The sequence below is a fragment of the Boleophthalmus pectinirostris genome, unplaced genomic scaffold (genome assembly GCF_026225935.1).
Source record: "Boleophthalmus pectinirostris isolate CB_2022bp ecotype Guang Dong unplaced genomic scaffold, ASM2622593v1 HiC_scaffold_15, whole genome shotgun sequence".
NCBI classification, from domain to species: domain Eukaryota; kingdom Metazoa; phylum Chordata; class Actinopteri; order Gobiiformes; family Gobiidae; genus Boleophthalmus; species Boleophthalmus pectinirostris.
In genome coordinates, this window is record NW_026571070.1 from 2,340,353 (window position 1) to 2,361,509 (window position 21,157).

Consider the following 21,157-nt stretch of genomic DNA (forward strand, 5'->3'; position numbering starts at 1 on the left):
AAATCCTGGAAAGGTCATGGAAATTGAAAATGTCATTTTCCAGGCCTGGAAAAGTCATAGAATTTTGTTAATTCATTGAAAGTTTTGGAAAAATCATGGAATTTTTGTATCTCTTTCACACAACTCCAGCAGCGTTCTGTTAAGTTCTCATGAGTCTGTTCTGATTTTTTCTGAACGTCTGCGTCTTTTGTTTAAAACAGACGACAATAAATAATGAAAATTTTTTAAAAAAGTCATGGAAAAGTTTTTAAATTTTGTCAGTGGAAAAGAGTGGGAACCTGTATCTCAAACTTAGCCTCCATAAACTTATTTCCAGCCCATGAACACTTCAGAGACGCTTCATTCTCATCTAGAAGTCGTTTATTTTAAGATGATCTTGCTGCACGGACAGATAATTTTATGATAGATTTACGCGTTTATATCTTAGATTTGGGCCAAGTTTTGTTGTTGTTTTTTTGCAGTGCCACGTTTATGAAATTTAAAATCAAAAATAGTTCCTTTAAGTGACAAAAATCTGGTTCTTCCAAAAAAGAACGTGTGTTTCACAAGACGTTTTTGACCAACAACAAACTGTAAGTGTGTTGATGCGGCGCAGATGTGCTCAGCTCAGCTCCACTTTACAAAACAAAACCACATCAGATTTCGCCACATTCCACATGACTCATTTAGATTTGGCAGCTGATGGTCACATTTCCGGGGCAGTGGCGTAAACTCTGTGGCTTTGTCAGACTTTAATCTGAGTTTTATTTTAACACAATCGGACCAGAAAGAGGCGACTTAAAAAGTTAAAACTACAACAGGTGAACTCGACTCGGTCTCGGCCTTTAAAAGTCTCGGTCTTGATCCTCAAAGGTCTTGTGATACTCGAGACCGGCCTTTTTATTTTTTTTACAGTCTTGGTCTTGTCGCAGACTCGGCTGCGTTTGGACTTGGTCTTGTCTCAGTCTTGAAGGTGCTTGAACTCGGTCTTGTCTTGGTCTTCAAGGTGCTTGAACTCGGTCTTGTCTCGGTCTTGAAGGTGCTTGAACTCGGTCTTGTCTTTGTCTTCAAGGTGCTTGAACTCGAACTCGGTCTTGTCTCGGTCTTGAAGGTGCTTGAACTCGGTCTTGTCTCGGTCTTGAAGGTGCTTGAACTCGGTCTTGTCTCTGTCTTCAAGGTGCTTGAACTCGAACTCGGTCTTGTCTCGGTCTTGAAGGTGCTTGAACTCGGTCTTGTCTCTGTCTTCAAGGTGCTTGAACTCGAACTCGGTCTTGTCTCGGTCTTGAAGGTGCTTGAACTCGGTCTTGTCTCAGTCTTGTCTCTGTCTTGAAGGTGCTTGAACTTGAACTCGATCTTGTCTCGGTCTTGAAGGTGCTTGAACTCGGTCTTGTCTCGGTCTTGAAGGTGCTTGAACTCGAACTCGGTCTTGTCTCGGTCTTCAAGGTGCTTGAACTCAAACACGGTCTTGTCTCGGTCTTGAAGGTGCTTGAACTCGGTCTTGTCTCGGTCTTGTCTCGGTCTTGAAGGTGCTTGAACTCGGTCTTGTCTCTGTCTTCAAGGTGCTTGAACTCGAACACGGTCTTGTCTCGGTCTTGAAGGTGCTTGAACTCGGTCTTGTCTCAGTCTTGTCTCTGTCTTGAAGGTGCTTGAACTTGAACTCGATCTTGTCTCGGTCTTGAAGGTGCTTGAACTCGGTCTTGTCTCGGTCTTGAAGGTGCTTGAACTCGAACTCGGTCTTGTCTCGGTCTTCAAGGTGCTTGAACTCAAACACGGTCTTGTCTCGGTCTTGAAGGTGCTTGAACTCGGTCTTGTCTCGGTCTCGAGGTCTAACACTTGACGAATGATAAAATGATATAGATTTATAAAAAGAATTATATATATATAAGTGACAAAATTACTCCCGGGATCATTCGGGCACTCAAACCCCTCCACCACGATAAGGTGACGGTTCAAGGAGGCCATGGTTCTCGACCGGAAAAAGGTGTCTTGCCCTCTCCGGGTGGGTGGGGAGTCTTTGCCTCAAGTGGAGGAGTTCAAGTATCTCGGGGTCTTGTTCTCGAGTGAGGGAAGGACGGAACGTGAGATTGACAGGCGGATCGGTGCAGCTTCGGCAGTGATGCGGTCGCTGTATCGGACCGTTGTGGTGAAGAGGAGCTGAGTCGAAAGGCGAAGCTCTAGATTTACCGGTCAGTCTTCGTTCCTACTCTCACCTCTGGTCATGAGCTCTGGGTAGTGACCGAAAGGACGAGATCGCGGATACAAGCGCTCGAAATGAGTTTCCTCCGCAGGGTGGCTGGGCGTCTCCCTTAGAGATAGGGTGAGGAGCTCAGTCACACGGGAGGAGCTCGGAGTAGAGCCGCTGCTCCTCCACGTCGAGAGGAGCCAGTTGAGGCTCGGGCATCTGTTCCGGATGCCTCCTGGGCGTCTCCCTCAGGAGGTGTTCTGGGCATGTCCCGCCGGAAGGAGGCCCTGGGAAAGACCCAGGACACACTGGAGGGACTATGTCTCTGGACTGGCCTGGGAACACCTCGGAGTCCCCCCGGAGGAGCTGGAGGACGTGTCTGGGGTGAAGGAAGTCTGGGAGTCCCTGCTTAGGCTGCTGCCCCCGCGACCCGGCCCCGGATAAGAGGAAGAAAATGGATGGATGGATGGAAAATTACTGTAAAATACAAATAAATGTTGAAAATGACAGAAATGGTCTTGATTTGGTCTTGATGGGCCGTGGTCTTAGTCCTGTCTTGGGCTTGTCCTGATCTTGGTCTTAGTGCAGTCTTGACTACAACACTACCAGTTTATGATCAGTGTTCATGGCCTGATAATAAATTCTCAGATGCCAAATTCTAAATAAAATTCTTTAAATTCTGCTAAATTCTCGATAAACAAACTTAGAACAAGTTTATGATGAGTATGAATGTCCTGATAATAAATTCAAAGATGCTAAATTTTAGATATAAGTCCTGGTAAAAGGATTGTAGCTTCTTTTAAACATTTATTATTATTATTTATTTAAGATTTTCTGATGAGTTGAGTCATCAGTGACACTTTTTAAGATTGTACAACAGTTCAGAACCAGTGAGTCGATAATAAATCTGAAAATAAGATGAATCACCTGATATAAGTTTTAAAATCTTGGCCAGATCAGAGAAATTTGCAGAAATGTAGGGTCCAGTAGTTGCCTCTGACTGTAGCGTAACACTTGCAGCACTTCTCCTTGAAGCTGGTCGATAAGTTACCAAGTGATAAGATCCACAGCAAAGGGGCCACTGTTCTTTAGCAGATGTTGATTTCATCACTTTAAATGCAGCTGCTCACTGACCTCTCGTCCTCAGCGTGGATAAGAGACATTCCCTGTACAAAATAACTTACAAGGATTAAAGATCGTTTACAACAAACCTACTTCGTAACACAGATAAACTGAACTGAGACCCGGAGTTGAACAAAAGGGAGACAATGTACCCAGTTCTCCTTCCTAAAGTTGTGCCAGACTCTTCACGAGTTTTTATCAAATTTCCTGTAGCCGATCTGATTGAAAACGAAGCTTTCATATTTTTCCAAATTTAAATATTTGCAAGACGGAGACTTTCAAAGGTCGAGACTGAGACAGGACCAAGACCTCTCAGGGTTGAGCCCGAAACAAAACCGAGACTTTTAAAGATTGAGGCCGAGACGAAACCGAGACAAGATCGAAACTTTTAAAGGGCAGAGACTGAGACAGGACAGAGATTTTAAAGGCCGAGACTGAGGCGAGACCGAGACTTGTTGATGCTAATTTCATCACTTTGAACGCAGCTGCTCACAAAGCTCAGTATAGATTAGAGACATTTCCTTCCAAAATAACTTAGAAGGATTAAAGATCGTTTACAACAAACCTACACTGTAACTCAGATAAACTGAACTGAGACCCGGAGTTGAACAAAAGGGGAACAATACACCCAGTTCTCCTTCTTAAAGTTGTGCCAGAGTTCACAAGTTTTTATCAAATTTCCTGTAGCTGATCTGATTGAAAACGAAGCTTTCATATTTTTCCAAATTAAAATATTAGCATTTTTGCAGCCAGTAGTTTTATTGATTGATTGACCTTAATCGTGACCAGCGCAGACACTGAAATGTGGAAGTATTGTTTCGATCACGTGGCCTTCGTCTGTTTCATCGCGTTTGATTCTTCAGAACCGACATCCTGAGAAACTCGAACCTTCATTGGACCCAACGGGACCATATGGAGACTTTATCAAAATAAAATAAAAAATACAAATAAATAAAATTGAAAAGGTCCCAAAAGGTCCCAAAAATGTTCATGTACATTTCCCTGGTTTTGGTATTGTTTTTAAATTTTTGTTGTACCCGTCTCAAACAACTGAATGAATGAAAATGATAAACCTTAAAGTTGTGTCTAATCTCAGATTTCTAGACTCCAGTTTAGAACGTCCGACACTCATTTGCATATTTGATCATTAAATGCTTCTGTTTAACTTGGTCAATAAATATACAATGATGTTATTTCCAGATATGGGTCACTGAAATGGACAAGAATTTACAAACCTTCAGACCAATTGTTTACTTAACACAAGTAAATGACTATATTGTATTGGTAATATTTTCTGAACATTTCTTGAGTTTTGCCCCTAAACTATAATTCTAGTCAGAGTCGAACTCACAAAGTCCACGTGAGCGCTGCTGATCTGTAAAATCAATGACTCTCCTTTAACTCAGAGACTCTTTCCTTAGTGTCACCACAGAAACCAACGTCTCAATAAACTAAAGACAGAATGAGAGGAAACACTGACCAGGTTCAATTTGAGACTTTTATTCTCAAAAATCATTCTGATTCAATACAAAAGCGACATTTGTGCAAATCAATTTTATTTGAAGGTTCAACTTTATGAACATTTCACAAACATGGATCTAATAAACAATTATTTTAAAACCTTTTCCACCATTGTGGTCGAAACCAGGACTAAAGCAGGACTAAAACCAAGACTAAACCAGGACTAAACCAAGACTAAACCAGGACTGAAACCAAGATTAAGTACTAAAATATAGTGAGAAAATACTGTATTTTGCATCTGTCTGTTCCTCTGAATTGCAAAAGAACCAAACTTAAAAACATGTTTTTACTTCATATTTCATAAAGAGACTCTTCTGTGGGTCAGAGGGTCAGAGGGTCAGAGGGTCCATGGGTCAGCAGGTCTGTAGGTCTGTAGGTCTGTGGGTCTGTGGACGTCACTGGTTCCTGGGAACTTTGTCTCCAAGAGGAACCTCCATCAGTTTCTGCAAAAAGAGAAAAGTATGAACCGGGACTGAACCAGGACTAAACCAGGACTGAGCCAAGACTGAGCCGGGGCTGAGCCAAGACTAAACCAGGACTGAACTGGGACTAAAGCAAGACTGAAACCAAGACTAAACCAGGATTAAACTAGAACTAAAGCAAGACTAAAACCAGGACTGTCACCAGGACTAAACCAGGACTGAACTGGGACTTAACCAGGATTAAACATGAACTAAAGCAAGACTAAAACCAGGACTAAACCAGGACTGAAACCAAGACTAAACCTGGATTAGACTAGAACTAAAGCAGGACTAAACCGGGACTGAGCTGGAAGTGAACCAGGACTAAAGCAGAACTGAACCAGGACTGAACCAAGAATGAACCAGCACTAAACCAGGTCTAAACTCGGTCTAAACCCAGTCTAGCTCAGACACCTTGAGCGTTGTCCATCCTCTGCACTGTGACCAAACCAGGACTAAACCAGGACTAAACGAGATCTAAAGCAGGTCAAAAACCCCGGTCTACATCAGGTCTCGATCAGATACCTTGAGCAGCCTGGCGTTGTAGTTGTTTTCGTTCTCGTTGTCCATCTTCTGCGTTGGGACCTGGTACCTCTGACAGGCCAAGACCAGCTCCTGAGGCTGGTACAGAACCGCCGGGTCCAGAGAGTGAACGTTTATCAGGCTCACCAGGTACTCGCGGTAATGCTTCCTACGACACACAGGGGGCAGCACGAGTCACACCGCCGTTTAAGACCAGGACCAGACTCCAGTTCAGACCAGAGTCCAGTTCAGACCAGAGTCCAGTTCAGACCAGAGTCCAGTTCAGACCAGAGTCCAGTTCAAACAGACTGTGGAGCTCTGAGGTTCAATCAGGGTTTAAACGGCGTCTTTACTGTGGTCTAAACACGGACTAAACCAGGACTATGGACAGGACTAAACCCAGTCTAAACCCAATCTGAAACCAGGTCTAAACCCAACCAAACCCGTTCTACACCCAGGTCAAAATCACGTCTAAATCAGGTCTAAAACCCAATCTGAAACAGGAATAAACCCAGTATAACCCGAGACTAAACTGGGTCTAATCCAGGACTATGGTCAGACCTAAACCACGTCTAAGACAAGTCTAAATCAGGTCTGAACCCAAGACTAAACCAGGTCTAAAACCAGGACTATGGACCAGTCTAAACCCAGTCCAAACCCGTTCTAAACCTAGGTACAATAAACCACATGTAAACCCAATCTCAAACAGGAATAAACCCAGTATAACCAAGACTAAACCAGGTCTAAACCAGGACTATGGACAGGTCTAAACCAGACCTAAACCTGGACTAAACCCAGGTCTAAACCCAATGTAAAGCCAATTTAAAACCAAAACTGAAAAAGGAAAAACCCAGTGTAACCCAAGACTAAATCAGGTCTAAATCAGGTCTAAACTCAGGTCTAGCTCAGGTCTAAACTCAGGTCTAACTCAGGTCTAACTCAGGTCTACAGACTCACTCGCAGAGGCCGGCCTGGCCCGGTCTGGTCTCTCCTCCACAGGGCAGGTCCTGCTGCTGTCCACTGTCCTTCTGCTCCATCACTCCACACAGAGCTGAGACACCACAGAGACAGAGACGTCAGAGACATCAGAGACATCAGAGACATCACAGAGACAGAGACGTCACAGAGACAGAGACGTCACAGAGACATCACAGAGACATCAGAGACATCACAGAGACAGAGACATCACAGACATCACAGAGACAGAGACATCACAGAGACATCACAGAGACAGAGACATCACAGAGACATCACAGAGACAGACAGAGACATCACAGAGACATCACAGAGACACACAGAGACATCACAGAGACACTCACAGAGACATCAGAGACATCACAGAGACATCACAGAGACAGAGACATCACAGAGACAGAGACATCACAGAGACATCAGAGACAGAGACATCACAGAGACATCACAGAGACATCACAGAGACATCACAGAGACATCACAGAGACAGTCAGAGACAGAGACATCACAGAGACATCACAGAGACAGAGACATCACAGAGACATCACAGAGACGTCAGAGAGACAGAGACATCACAGAGACAGAGACGTCACAGAGACATCAGAGACATCACAGAGACAGAGACGTCACAGAGACATCACAGAGACAGAGACATCAGAGACATCAGAGACATCACAGAGACATCAGAGACATCACAGAGACATCACAGAGAGACATCACAGAGACATCACAGACAGACGTCACAGAGACATCACAGAGACAGAGACGTCACAGAGACATCACAGAGACATCACAGAGACAGAGACGTCACAGAGACATCACAGAGACGTCAGAGAGACAGAGACGTCACAGAGACACAGACGTCAGAGAGACAGAGACATCAGAGACATCACAGAGACATCACAGAGACGTCAGAGAGACAGAGACACCACAGAGACACAGACGTCAGAGAGACAGAGACATCAGAGACATCACAGAGACATCACAGAGACAGAGACATCACAGAGACATCAGAGACATCACAGAGACATCACAGAGACACCACAGAGACATCACAGAGACATCACAGAGACATCACAGAGACATCACAGAGACAGAGACATCAGAGACATCAGAGAGACAGAGACATCACAGAGACATCACAGAGACAGAGACATCACAGAGACAGAGACATCACAGAGACAGAGACATCACAGAGACAGAGACATCACAGAGACATCACAGAGACATTCACAGAGACATCACAGAGACAGAGACATCACAGAGACATCACAGAGACATCACAGAGACATCACAGAGACATCACAGAGACATCACAGAGACAGAGACATCAGAGACACAGAGACATCACAGAGACAGAGACATCACAGAGACATCACAGAGACAGAGACATCACAGAGACATCAGAGACATCACAGAGACAGAGAGACATCACAGAGACAGAGACGTCAGAGATGATGTGTGTAACTTTTCTAGCTGAGGGTCAAACGCTTATCTCCACGGAGACACTATTTCTTCGTCTGGAATGTTTCGCAGTGTGGCATTAAACCTTTCTAGGGATGCTTGAGCAATAAAACCACCTGTAATTGAATAAACGTACGGTGGAGCTGTTTAATGTCACACTGCGGAACATTCCAGACAAAGCCATGACATACAGTCTGCATAGAAACGAGCAGGTGACAGACCCTCAACCAGAAAGTTACAAACCCCAAACCCACACGCTCTGCTGTTTGTGAGTTATGTCGGACAGAAACACACAGGTTCTGGACTGTGGTTTGTGGTTTGTGGTTTGTTAAATACACGGTGAAGTATAAAAGCGTCGAACATTTTCACAACACAGAAGCAGATTTACCGGCTGGAGTTTCGGCAGACGGCTCAGTGTTGAACGCCACATTGCTCCTCTGAGGGAATAAAACAGAAGAGATGTTGACAAAAGGCTGGGCTCAGGTCCTGGGCTCAGGTCCTGGGCGCTCAGACGGGGTGGAACCTTTTCTGTATTTACTGTGATTAATGTAAATGTCACAATGGCCACGTTTACATGATGTTTTTAATTCCGAATTAATTGTCCTGAATGAAATAGTTCAGAATTAAATGTTATCCGTCGAGTTTTATCATCTTTATTTAATGTGTCTGAGCGTCTGGGGGTGGGGGAAGGTTCTGATTTGGACAGAGACACCAACGGATTTACGACGACTGGAAGAAAACACACACTTCGGCTGCTCCTGGCTTCTCTGTCGTGTCGGTTTGTCGTTACTCCACGGACACAAACCGAGAGGGGTCACAACAAACGCAAACGCCGCAACAAATACAAATGCGACAACACAACAAAAAGCCACAATAAACCAAAAAAAAGCCACAACGGAAATGACCGCGGGACTCTATTTTCCAATGGACCGATCAAGCGGCAAGTGAAGAAGAACTACAACGTGAAACGAATAATGATAAAACAATAAATTACTTTTACTTACGTTTCCAACTTCTCCGTTCCTTTGCTTTTCACGTTGTAGTTCTTCTTCTTCACTTGCCGTTTGATCAGTCCGTGTGCGACTTATATATGTTTTTTGTCTTCTTCATTACGCATTTTTTGGCTGGTTCGACTAATAGTCCAAAAAATATGGTACATCGGCTTTAAAATTGGAATAAACCACCCACTTACTTTGGAATTCTGTTTAATTCTGAATAATCATTTTCCTTAGGAGTGTTTACATGGTCTTTTTGAAGCTAACTTTTATTCGGAATTAAATTATTTTTATCTGGAATTGAAGCTCTCATGTAAACGTGGCAAATATGAGGTTTTACTGTTGTAGAATTCATAAATTTTTAGCTTTCCGCCATGTTATAAAGTTGTTCCCTCATCAAAAACGTGCCAGAGGAGGGTTTACAGTCATCCGTGCATATTTGCGCAATCTAGCGATCTCTCCTGGGCCCTGTTCATTGAAATAAACACAACTTCGGGTCCATTTGTGATGAGGAAACGAGATTGCAACACAAACTGGGCGCTTTAAACCCGTGTGTGGACCTTGAGCAGTTCCTGGAGTCGCGGCGGGTCCCAGTCTCGGAGGTAGAAGAGACAGTCCCGCGGGTGGTGAGCGTGGAGCCCGTTCAAGTTACACACTGCGGTTCTACAGGCCGTCTGCGAAAAAAAAAGAACACACACACGGGAACTTCAGCACATGTACGTACGGGAGGTATGTGGCGGTTTATGTAAGAGCAGAGATAAGGAGAGGAGACAGGAGCAGACAGGAGCAGAGATAAGGAGAGGAGACAGGAGCAGACAGGAGCAGAAGCGAGAGAAGGGCAAGGCGAGTTTATTTGTCCAGCACAGTTCGTATATAAAGTCCTTCAAAGTGTTTTACAGAATAAGAAATACATTAAAATCACAAAACATAAATAATCATCATAAGAGATAAGGAGAGGAGACGGGAACAGTACCAGAGGAGACGGAGCAGAACCAGGAGAACAGAACCAGAGGAGCAGACAGGAGCAGAACCAGAGGAGCAGAACAGAGGAGACAGACAGAGGAGCAGAACCAGAGGAGCAGAACCAGAGGAGCAGAACCAGAGGAGCAGAACAGAGGAGCAGAGGAGAGAACAGAACAGAGGAGCAGAAGCAGAACAGAACAGAGGAGCAGACAGAGGAGAGAACAGAACCAGAGGAGCAGAACAGAGGAGCAGACAGGAGCAGAACCAGAGGAGCAGAACCAGAGGAGCAGAACCAGAGGAGCAGAACCAGAGGAGCAGAACCAGAGGAGCAGACAGGAACAGAACCAGAGGAGCAGACAGAGGAGCAGAAGCAGAACAGAACAGAACAGAGCAGAACCAGAGAGCAGACAGAGAGCAGACAGAAGCAGACAGAAGCAGACAGGAGCAGACAGAAGCAGACAGGAGCAGACAGGAGCAGAGAGGAGCAGAGAGGAGCACACTAGGGTCACCAGACGTTCCAAAAAAATTTTGGGACAGTCCCAAAATCTAAGATGTTGTCTCGAATGTCTCGATATTCCGAAGATGACACTCAAAACAGAATCCTGGGTAATTATTTTCTGATAAACATTAAAAACTGAAACAGAAACAAAGGAGCAGACAGGAGCAGACAGGAGCAGACAGGAGCAGACAGGAGGCAGACAGGAGCAGACAGGGAGACAGACAGGAGCAGACAGGAGCAGACAGGGGCAGACAGGAGCAGACAGGAGCAGAAAGGAGCAGAAAGGAGCAGACAGGAGCAGACAGGAGCAGACAGAGAGCAGACAGGAGCAGACAGGAGCAGACAGGAGCAGACAGGAGCAGACAGGAGCAGACAGGAGCAGACAGGAGCAGACCTTGTGGAAGGGGTTGTTGCAGCCGCTGCAGAACTCGTAGCGACACTGGGAGCAGGTGAAGTGTATGCAGCCGCCTTTGGTCAGAGCGTACTGGAACCGGCAGTTTGGACACGCTGAAAAACAGAATCCAAATTTTGAGCATTTTATAAACAAAACAAACAAACAAAAAAAAAGTATCAAAATTACCCAATAAAATAAATAAAGTAGGAAATATGAAAAAAACATCAAGAAACTGAAGAGTGAAAAAGTAACGTTCGGAGATTTTAATAATGTATTTTTCTTTTATTGTTTTATAAAATATGCCAAATTAGATACAACTATTAGTAAATGCCTTCCCTGTGTGCAGTGTTGGGAAGTTTACTTTTAAAATGTAATCCCCTACAGATTACAGATTACATACCCCAAAATGTAGTTTGTAATGGAATCCATTAAATTACTTAAAAGTGAGTAACGTAATCTGAATACTTTGGATTACTTGATATTGTCATGTTTTTTAAAACTACAGGAATGTACCAACCACATCCTGAAAATTCTTGTTTGTTGTCTTCAAATTGGCCCTGGTTTAGTCCCTGGTTTAGTCCTGGTTTAGACTTGGTTTAGACTTGGTTTAGACCTGGTTTTAGTCCTGGTTTAGACCTGGTTTTAGTCCTGGTTTTAGTCCTGGTTTAGACCTGGTTTAGACCTGGTTTAGACCTGGTTTTAGTCCTGGTTTAGACCTGATTTAGACCTGGTTTAGACCTGGTTTAGACCTGGTTTAGTCCTGGTTTAGACTTGGTTTAGACTTGGTTTAGACTTGGTTTAGACCTGGTTTTAGTCCTGGTTTAGACCTGGTTTTAGTCCTGGTTTAGACCTGGTTTAGACCTGGTTTTAGTCCTGGTTTAGACTTGGTTTAGACTTGGTTTAGACCTGGTTTAGACCTGGTTTTAGTCCTGGTTTAGACCTGTTTTAGTCCTGGTTTAGACCTGGTTTAGTCCTGGTTTAGACCTGGATTAGAACTGGTTTAGTCCTGTTTTCGACCTGGTTTTAGTCCTGGTTTAGCCCAAAATGTGAAAACAGGAAAATCCCGCTGTGTAATCCATTTATTTCAACAAAGTAACTGTAATCCAATTACCACTCACTGAAACAGTAACTGTAACTGAATACAGTTACTCATAATTTATACTCTGATTACATAACGCCGGTACATGTAATCCGTTACTCCCCAACACTGCCTGTGTGTCAGATGCCCTCCCTGTGTCTCTTATTCTGTGTAAAAGCTGCTAAACCTCTGCTCTGAAATGCATGAGATAGCACACATACTCGTCATGTTTAAAATGTTCACTCCAAACTTGATTTTTTAAACGTGAAATACAGATCTCTTCTCAGTTTTAGATATTTCTCTGCCCCTTTTCTCGTCCCATGTGAGTCCAGGTGGTGTAGTGAACATTAAGAGGTACTGACTGATCCCGTTGTCCCTCAGGTATCCAGGCCAGGCCCTGCTTCTGGTACTCGGGGTCGTTGTCTCTCTTCCACTGCTGGAACTGTTCACAGGTGACGTCCTGGTGCTGCGGCTCCCACTGACACGAGGACGCAAACATTTCATCACAACGTCAGATAAAAACAGACACAGCAAACATAGAAATGGTCATAAAACATTCAAAATAAAAAGCAAAAAGAGCAAGAGGCTAGTGTCAAAAAAGGCATAATTACTGTATTTTTTTCGGACTATAATTGCACTTTTTTTCATGGTTTGGGTTTTGGTTTTCATGGTTTTGACAGTATCTGCGGCTCCTACAGATGCATGACGAATTTTGGACTTCCGGTCATCGCGCGATGCAAACTGAGAAGGATTTTCCGAAAAAGTGAGTAACAAACCTCCATGTTTGTTTTCCCAGTGGGATGTGTCTATTGTCAAAGTCGATCTTTTCAAGTCTTTTGAACCATATCACTTTTGTTTCTGGTTCTGATATTGTCATATTTTAGTTTTGGGATTCGGACATCGTAATTGTGTGGTTGTTGGATCCTAACAGCAGAAAACGGATCGAGAAATTTGTTTGTGAACTTTATAAATGCAAAAGTGAATCAGATGTGTGTGACTCAAACCTCCATTCAAACTGTTTCTCTTCCCAACGGATTTGAAAAATAGTGAAAGGTGAAGGCGATGGGCAGGATTGATCCACAGGAAGAACCAAAAAGGAAACATTTGTCTGACTAAGAAATCATCCCGAGTTTGTAGAGAACATTTTTTATGTGGAGCGACAACAAAACTGTTAGAATTATTGTATATGTTATCCCATATTTTCTATGTTATTGTTTTTGTGTGAATAATGTTTGTGCTTTATAACTATGCAGTGACCTGTCACCCACTCTGCACACCGCTAAAACAATGACTTATTCAGCTCTTTGCTGGGAAAGAGGACAGCTCTCAAGACTGGCGGAAAAGAGGGGAAGTGCTGTTCCTAAAGATGCTACAAAGATGCTGCACCTTATCGGACACCTGCTGCTGATATACATATTTGCACAATGAAATCATGTCTGGTGTTTCTACAGTTTTTCGCTGTTTTCAACCCCTCCCCTTTAGAGAAACATCCATTGTAACTAGGGACCCTCTTATGACAATAAAAAGAGGAGACGCAGAGAGTGCATCAGAGCGGGTAGAGACTGTAACAGTAAATGCACTCTCTGTCCGCCCTCCTCATGAGAAAACGATATTAATCTCGTCTTTCTTTCTTCTTATTTTTACAATGTTTAGGTGGGCTTAAACCTGACAAAAACAAAATCCCGTTTGTTAATGGAGAGGTGCAGAAGACAAACAGACTGAGCTGCACTTTCTTGTTCTTGTGGTTTTACAGAAACATCACGTCTTGGTCTCTTTGCAGTGGAAGGTGTTTCTTGGTGAACAGTTGGTTCCTTTCACTTTGGCGTTGACTTTTTAAATTTGTAACTGAGGTTGAGCGAGAGATCAGGATTTTGTTTTGTCGTTGCTCCACATACAAAATGTTCTCTGTAAACTCAGGATGATTTCTTAGTCAGACAAAGTTTCCTTTTTGGTTCTTCCTGTGGATCAATCCTGCCCATCACCTTCACCTTTCACTATTTTTCAATTCCGTTGGGAAGAGAAACAGTTTGAACGGAGGTTTGAGTCACACCCATCTGATTCACTTTTGCATTTATGGAGTTCGCAAACACATTTCTCGAGTTGTTTTCCGCTGTTAGGATCCAACAACCACACAATTACGATGTCTGAATCCCAAGACTAAAATATGACAATATCAGAACCAGAAACAAAAGTGATATGGCTCAAAAGACTTGAAAAGATCGACTTTAACAACAGACACATCCCACTGGGAAAACAAACATGGAGATTTGATGCTCATTTTTTTGGAAAATCCTTCCCAGTATGAATTGTGTGATGACCGGAAGTTCGAAAATTCGTGATGCATGTGTGACTCCTGTACCTGAAAATTGCACTGAAAATGTGCAATTTAAACATCAACTTATAAAAAGGGTGCTCCCAGGTTTAACTACCTCAAATTTAAGACTTTTTAAGACCTTTTTAAGTCCATTTACATGAAAATTAAGACCAACATCGCACCCATTATGTGGAGAAAAACACCAGATCCAATTCTAATGAAGACCAACAAACAACCGGTACTTTATCCAGAATCTAAAAGCCACTGTGGATTAAACCGACACTTCTCCATGATCCATTCAGCGTCTTCCTCCACTCTACTCATTGTTTACTCTTTCCCGTCTGCGCCAGAAGCCAAAGTATTGTTTGCACATACTAAAATTAGACGTTCATTCACATTACGTAATTTCATGTAGTTATTTTTTTTCCCCCTCCCTCCATTTAACATCACACTGCAGCCCGGCTGAGTAAACAAAAAAATAGGCTAATGAAATTTAAGACCACTGTGAAAAAAATAAGACTTCGGCAACAGAATTTTAAGACTTTTTAAGGCCTTAATTTAGGAACATGATACTTAAGACCCTTTAAGACCCTGCAGCTACCCTGTATAAACACGACTGAGAAAGACTGAACGCAAATGCCCCCAAAAAGAAAATCATATTCTGCAGATTACAAACTGTAAATCGTGAAATCTGCAGCTGAAAATGTTAATTGAGCAGCAGAAAGAAAGTTTGGAGTGAGAGAGAAACTTGTGAGGGACTGGTGAAAAGTGGAGGATTCTTGAATTGCAATGAAGAAAACAAAAAAAGCAAATCACGGACTAAAAGCTGGACGGTCACAGCCAGAGGAACAAGTTCACAAAGGGGCGCTTGAACAACGTGCTGCCGGGAGAGGCTTGTTAACGATGCAGTTATGTCTCCTCCACGCCTGAGTATTTGCCAAGACGATGAATATAAATGACAGAGCGAGACAACAATGTCCCAAAAACTGCGAACAGACTTCCAAGCCAAAGTCGACAGTTTAAATTGTTGAAAATGTCTGTTTTTGATCTCTGATTCTATAAAATACAACTTATACAACTCAAAATATGCAACTTACAGTCCAGTGCGACATATTTAGTTTTTTTTCTTCTTCATTCTGCATTTTTTGGCTGGTGCGACTTATACGCTGAAGCGACTTACAGTCCGAAAAATACAGTAATACAAATATATCTCATTTATATACAGTGTTGGGAATAATGTATTATAAAAGTAATGAATTACTGTACTGAACTGTAATGTGTTACTTTCTGCTGGAACGCAGTAATGTGGCGTTACAGGGGAAAAATGTTAATATTTTACTCAGTACAAATGTGAGTATCGCTCGTTACAATGCATTTTTAACTTGGATTGAAGTGGTGTTTTTTTCTTCATACAAATTTGCTAAAATCACCACGATATCAGCAGCGGTGAAACGCCGGAGATGCACCCGTGTAGACCGTCAGGTGACCGCGAGCGAAAGGACCAACGCAGAACTCCACGCTCCACGGGGATAACCGCAGCTGACGCCCGATCGTGCTTTGCGGAAACCCTGTCTGCCAGGTCTAAATCAGGTCTAAACCAAGACTAAGCTTGGACTAGGACTTGAAAACTTGGACCGCCCCTGATAGAACCCCAAGCCTGTGGAGCAGAGCGTCCTCAAAGCGTGATCGGACGACGGCTGCGTTTAGTTTCGTGCAACATGGAGTTCAGCACCGGTCCTTTCGTCCACAGTCACCCGATGCTCTCGGACTCGGAACCGTCACGATGATGTTTCACTGCAGCTGATATCGCGGTGATTTTAGCGAATTTGTATGAAGAAAAACGAAAAACACACCAATTCAATCCAGGTTAAAAAAGCATTGTGACGCGCATGATGACAAGTAAAATATTAAAATATTTTCCCTGTAACGCCACATTACTGCGTTACAGCAAACATTACAGCAACCTATTACTTTTATGATACACTGGTCAGGGCACATGTTTTTTTTTGTATGTTTTTTTTTTTTGCTTTAGTCGATGTTTCATAGGCTTCATCAGCTGGTACTAACTATAAGCGAGTTTCATTGTTGACAAAAGCGCGTGTTGCATGCTGGGAATTATTTTGGTCGGCGGCAAGAAACACTAATTCAACATGACAGACGGAGCGAGAAAGCACGTAAAGGTTATTGATCCCGGTTATTTATCCACTCTAACGGCAGAGGACCCAAGACCATTTGACCAGAAATTGGTCATAAGCATCGACGGACGACAAATCACCCTTTTCAACCCCGACAGAGCCTGGACCAAACCACATTTCTGGTCAGAATCTTCAACTACCTGGACAAATATTCACTTGGGCGATATCCACTATGACTTGGTGGAAACTCCTGGGCCATTCACAGCAGAAAAGATGAAAACCTCCAAGAGTCTCGATGTGTTGTTGAACTTGTTGGAGTCCACGGTTTGTTAGGATCTTCTACGTTTGCTCTGCGGATGTTTGAAAACCTTTTTTCACCGTTAGTGGTTATTTTCACTTGGAATACGAAAAAGACATTTTCCTTCTTCCGTGCTTCTATTTGTGCATCCGATAATGCAGCAGGAATTTACCATTATCGGGGAGAAATACACGAGGTTACGCACTGTGTTTGACGCTACCGTGTTTCTTGCCTCCAACCAAAATATTTCCCAGCAGCAACGCGGGCTTATAATAACAATGACGTCAGCTCAAACTTGCCTATTGTTTTTTAACCTGATTTAAACTGCCTCACTGTGGTTCCTTGCGCCCTCTGCTGCTCGTGTTCATACAAAAGTGAAGCTTCTTGTGCTCGGGGAATATTAACGTTCAAGTGTGACGTCTGGACACTCACCGGTTTCTTGCATTTGCAGCAGAAGCTCTTGTGGCAGGAGGGACAGGTGACTTTGAGCTGATCCACGTCGTTGATGAAGCCGGACGTGCACTGGAGGAACAGAGGGTTAAAGGGGCAGGGTGGGAGGGCATCTGACACACATGCTGCTTGTTTGGTGAGATAAACACTTACATGGCAGCACCAGAGGAACTTGGGGTCCTTCATCAGCGTGTGCTCCGTCAGCTTTGTGTGGAACAGGTCGTAGACTTCAGTGGTCAGACAGGTCCTCAACTGCAAAACACAAAACGAGCACTTGAGGGGAGACAGGCTAACCACTCTGCCACGGTCACACCGGGAGTCTAACCCACAACCTGCTCTGTCTGTCACTCTGGGGTTGAAGTCAACCAGAACCTGTGTCATTCCTGTCGTTCCTACTGTCAATCTGTCACTTGTATCACTCCAGAACCGGTTTTTGACATGTTTATTGCTGATTGTTGATCAAGATTTATGTTTGTCTTCACTCAGGATGGATCAGGCCTTATCCTGCAGGATTACCTCATCCTGTGTTTATCTTATGTCTATGTTTATGACTCCTTGTGGTTTATAAAAACCCTGTATGCATCACTCCACTTTAGATTAGGGTGAGACTGTGAGGGACAGAGTCAGCTTTGTAACTGTCTGCACAATACTTTAATACATCAGACTCTCTGATTCAACTTGTGAGACAACTTTTTCCAGTTTTTACTGTTTTCAGTCTAGTATGTGGTCATACCGACTTGTCAAAGCCTGATCCCCTCAGATCTCAGATCTTTCCACTGGGAAAATCAGGAGCCACAGGAGGAACCAGTCGTTGTGTCCTTAGGCAAGACACTTCACACACATTGCCTAGTATGAAAGTGTTGTGTGAGTGAGTGATGGTGGTGGTTGAAGGGGCCAACGGTGCTGATTGGCAGCCTCGTTTCCATCAGTCTGCCCCAGGGCAGCTGTGGCTACAATAGTAGTTTACTATCACCTGGTCTGGAGTGAATGAATAACGCTCTGTAAAGTGTATTTGAGTGTCCAAAAAAGCGCTGTATAAAACTGATGCATTATTATTTATTATTATTAGAAAATCTACAACAGTGTTTATACAGACGTGCTGGTACCTGTCGGTGTGTTTATTAGGAGTGTCACGGTTCATGTTTTCGTGCTGAATCGTTTCTGTACAGGACGTTTGGTTCGGTGCAGGGCTGTGCACGAGTGAATTCGCACAGTTTGTGTGTGTTTAAATTCCTCCACTACACGTGCAGCTCCACGGAGGCTCGGCTCTTTAATATTCACAAGGAATTCGTCCGTGATTGGGGCAGTGTTTCCTGCAGTGATTTATAGTTTGAGCAGCTCCCGCCTTGACAACAACCCCCCCCGTCTTGGCTACATCCATCTGAACCACCTGAATACTCACAAAACTACGGTTGTCATGCCACGGTCCTCACTCTCCTCACTCTCGCCTGTCGCCAGCACAAAATCTCTCAAGATTGAGTAAAAGTTCATGCTGGAACTGTTAATGCTGCACTTTACTTTTAAAAAATTTTGTTTACTGTTTACGAGGAATTTATTTTTTATTTTTTGTAATATTTTTCATACATTTCTTGCTTATTTGAGAATAGTTTTGCATTTATTTTATTTTCCTGTTTGTATAATGTTAAAACAAATTGCTGGTTTAATAAAAACACAAATAAACAACAAGAAAATGATTTTGTTCCTTTACTGTACCGAAAATGAATCGAATCGTGACCTCAAAACCGAGGTACGTACTGAACCGTGATTTCTGCAACGTTACACCTCTAGTGTTTATGCAGATGTGCCGGTACCTGTATGTCCAGAGTGGAGAAGTAGTTGTCGAGCTGGTCGGGGTCGTTGATGTCGGGCTCGTCACACACTGGACACACCATGTCTCTGATGTGTTTCTCCGTCACTGAGATGGTGAAGTGTTTCTGAAAACACTCCAGACACAGAGAGCACTGGCACGAGGTCAGAGAGCGCATCTGAAACGGCACAGAAACATGTCAGATGCCCTCCCCGTGTGTCAGATGTGCGTCAGATGCCCTCCAGATGCCCTCCCCGTGTGTCAGATGTGCGTCAGATGCCCTCCCCGTGTGTCAGATGTGCGTCAGATGCCCTCCCCGTGTGTCAGATGTGCGTCAGATGCCCTCCCCGTGTGTCAGATGTGCGTCAGATGCCCTCCCCGTGTGTCAGATGTGCGTCAGATGCCCTCCCCGTGTGTCAGATGTGCGTCAGATGCCCTCCCGCACCTTGCTGAGGGGGAAGTTGCTGTAGCAGACCCCGCACTCGTTCTGGAGCAGACGTTTGATGAACTCTCGGTCCGGCGAGTCTTTCACCGCCTGAATCACGTCCTCCAGGTTGTAGTTGACGTCCGGCTCCTGCAGCAGAGACAGCACCAGCTCGCAGCGCCCCCAGCTGGGCAGATCGTACAGCGCCAGGAGACGACGGCAGGTCCTCTGGGGAGAGAGAAACACGATTCAGGAAAAGACCGAGGCAAAAAGGGCGAGAATGACAAACTCCTAAACAGGACCACGAACGCCCGGACTGATCACAGGCTCCTGAAAATGTGCTGCTTTAATCCATTTTGCATTTTCTCTAGGGTTATCTTAAAACTGTTTTGTCTATGATGTCATGTGGTAGTACAGGAAGTGCTCCACTGTGTTTCTAAAGTCCACACACCTTCCCTAGAATCATTTGGATAATTTCAGGAACTGCTAATCTCTCCTGAACTAAAGGTAAAAGGAGATGTTCACTTGGAATCACAAGCTGGAACAGAGCATTTAGAGCTTTTTGGAGATGTAGACAGACTAATAATTAAATCTTGGTCAAATACCTGCGCAAACCTACACAAAACTATGTCAACTGTTTGTGCTGTTTTATGCAGCACCATGGGAGAGAGGAAAGCTCTGCAGAGGGAAGTTAGAGCTGCGGGGCGCATCTGCGGCTGTAGTCTGCCCTGAATTGAAGACATTTACATCAGCAGGTGCAGGACAAAAGCCCTGACTCCACCCTCCAGCACATGGACTTTTTACAGCTCTCCCATCAGGCAGAAGCTTGCGCCACCTACAGGCCAGGACCACCAGACTACAGAACAGTTTTTATCCGGATGCCGTGAGACAGATCAATTCTGTCAGAAAACCCAGACACTAATGCACCTTACAAAACAGCACTGACTTGGAACGCACTTTAGAAAACAGGGGCAGGTGGGGGCTGTTTTTTTGACATACAATATTTTAACAGTTTATTCTTATTATTATCTATCCTGCTGTTGACCTGGACCTGAGTGCAGCATTTCATTTCTGTGTATTTTTTATTCTGAAAAGACGAATAAATTCTGATTCTGACAAAGTTTTGTTTGTGCTGCTTTAGTTTTTGAGATATTAATGATTCTTTTATAGGTCAAATTGCTAATTGTTTGTGCAATTATGGTTCTTAAGATATTAGCTGTTTTATTTTGGGCCGATGACGTCTGACCAGGCTGCCACCACCTAGTGCCTCTGCTCAATTTGATTTCTCTCCAGCGACTAGATCAGGAATCAGAATACACTAGATGGTTTACAAGAACCCCGGAAGTGCGAGTTCAGGCACCAGACAATCAGCGAAAAGACAGACATTCTGTGTTGGCAACGATTCCCGAGCTCGAGGATTTAAAGCCGGAACAAAGAGAATGTTTGGTGAATTTTATCAAGGGGAAAGACGTTATTGTTCTTCTTCCTACAGGATTTGGCGCATTACATACGTCACGACCAAACAGCAGCGATCGGTTAAATTAAAAAAGTCCCCGCCTACTGTCGAGCGAACGAAT

At 43.8% G+C, this 21,157-nt stretch overlaps 1 protein-coding gene across 1 annotated transcript in view; it reads right to left on the bottom strand.

The window, feature by feature from the left end:
• Positions 1-4,767: 4,767 nt before the first annotated feature.
• Positions 4,768-21,157, bottom strand: part of LOC110162704 (E3 ubiquitin-protein ligase RNF31-like) — a 38,862-nt gene continuing 22,472 nt past the window's right edge. Inside the window, 12 exon segments of the mRNA XM_055150775.1 lie at positions 4,768-5,247; positions 5,791-5,956; positions 6,745-6,838; positions 8,612-8,660; positions 9,779-9,892; positions 11,075-11,187; positions 12,515-12,539; positions 12,541-12,630; positions 17,332-17,421; positions 17,503-17,601; positions 19,161-19,334; positions 19,602-19,808. Coding sequence (XP_055006750.1) covers positions 5,200-5,247; positions 5,791-5,956; positions 6,745-6,838; positions 8,612-8,660; positions 9,779-9,892; positions 11,075-11,187; positions 12,515-12,539; positions 12,541-12,630; positions 17,332-17,421; positions 17,503-17,601; positions 19,161-19,334; positions 19,602-19,808 — 1,269 coding nt within the window. The 3' untranslated portion in view covers positions 4,768-5,199.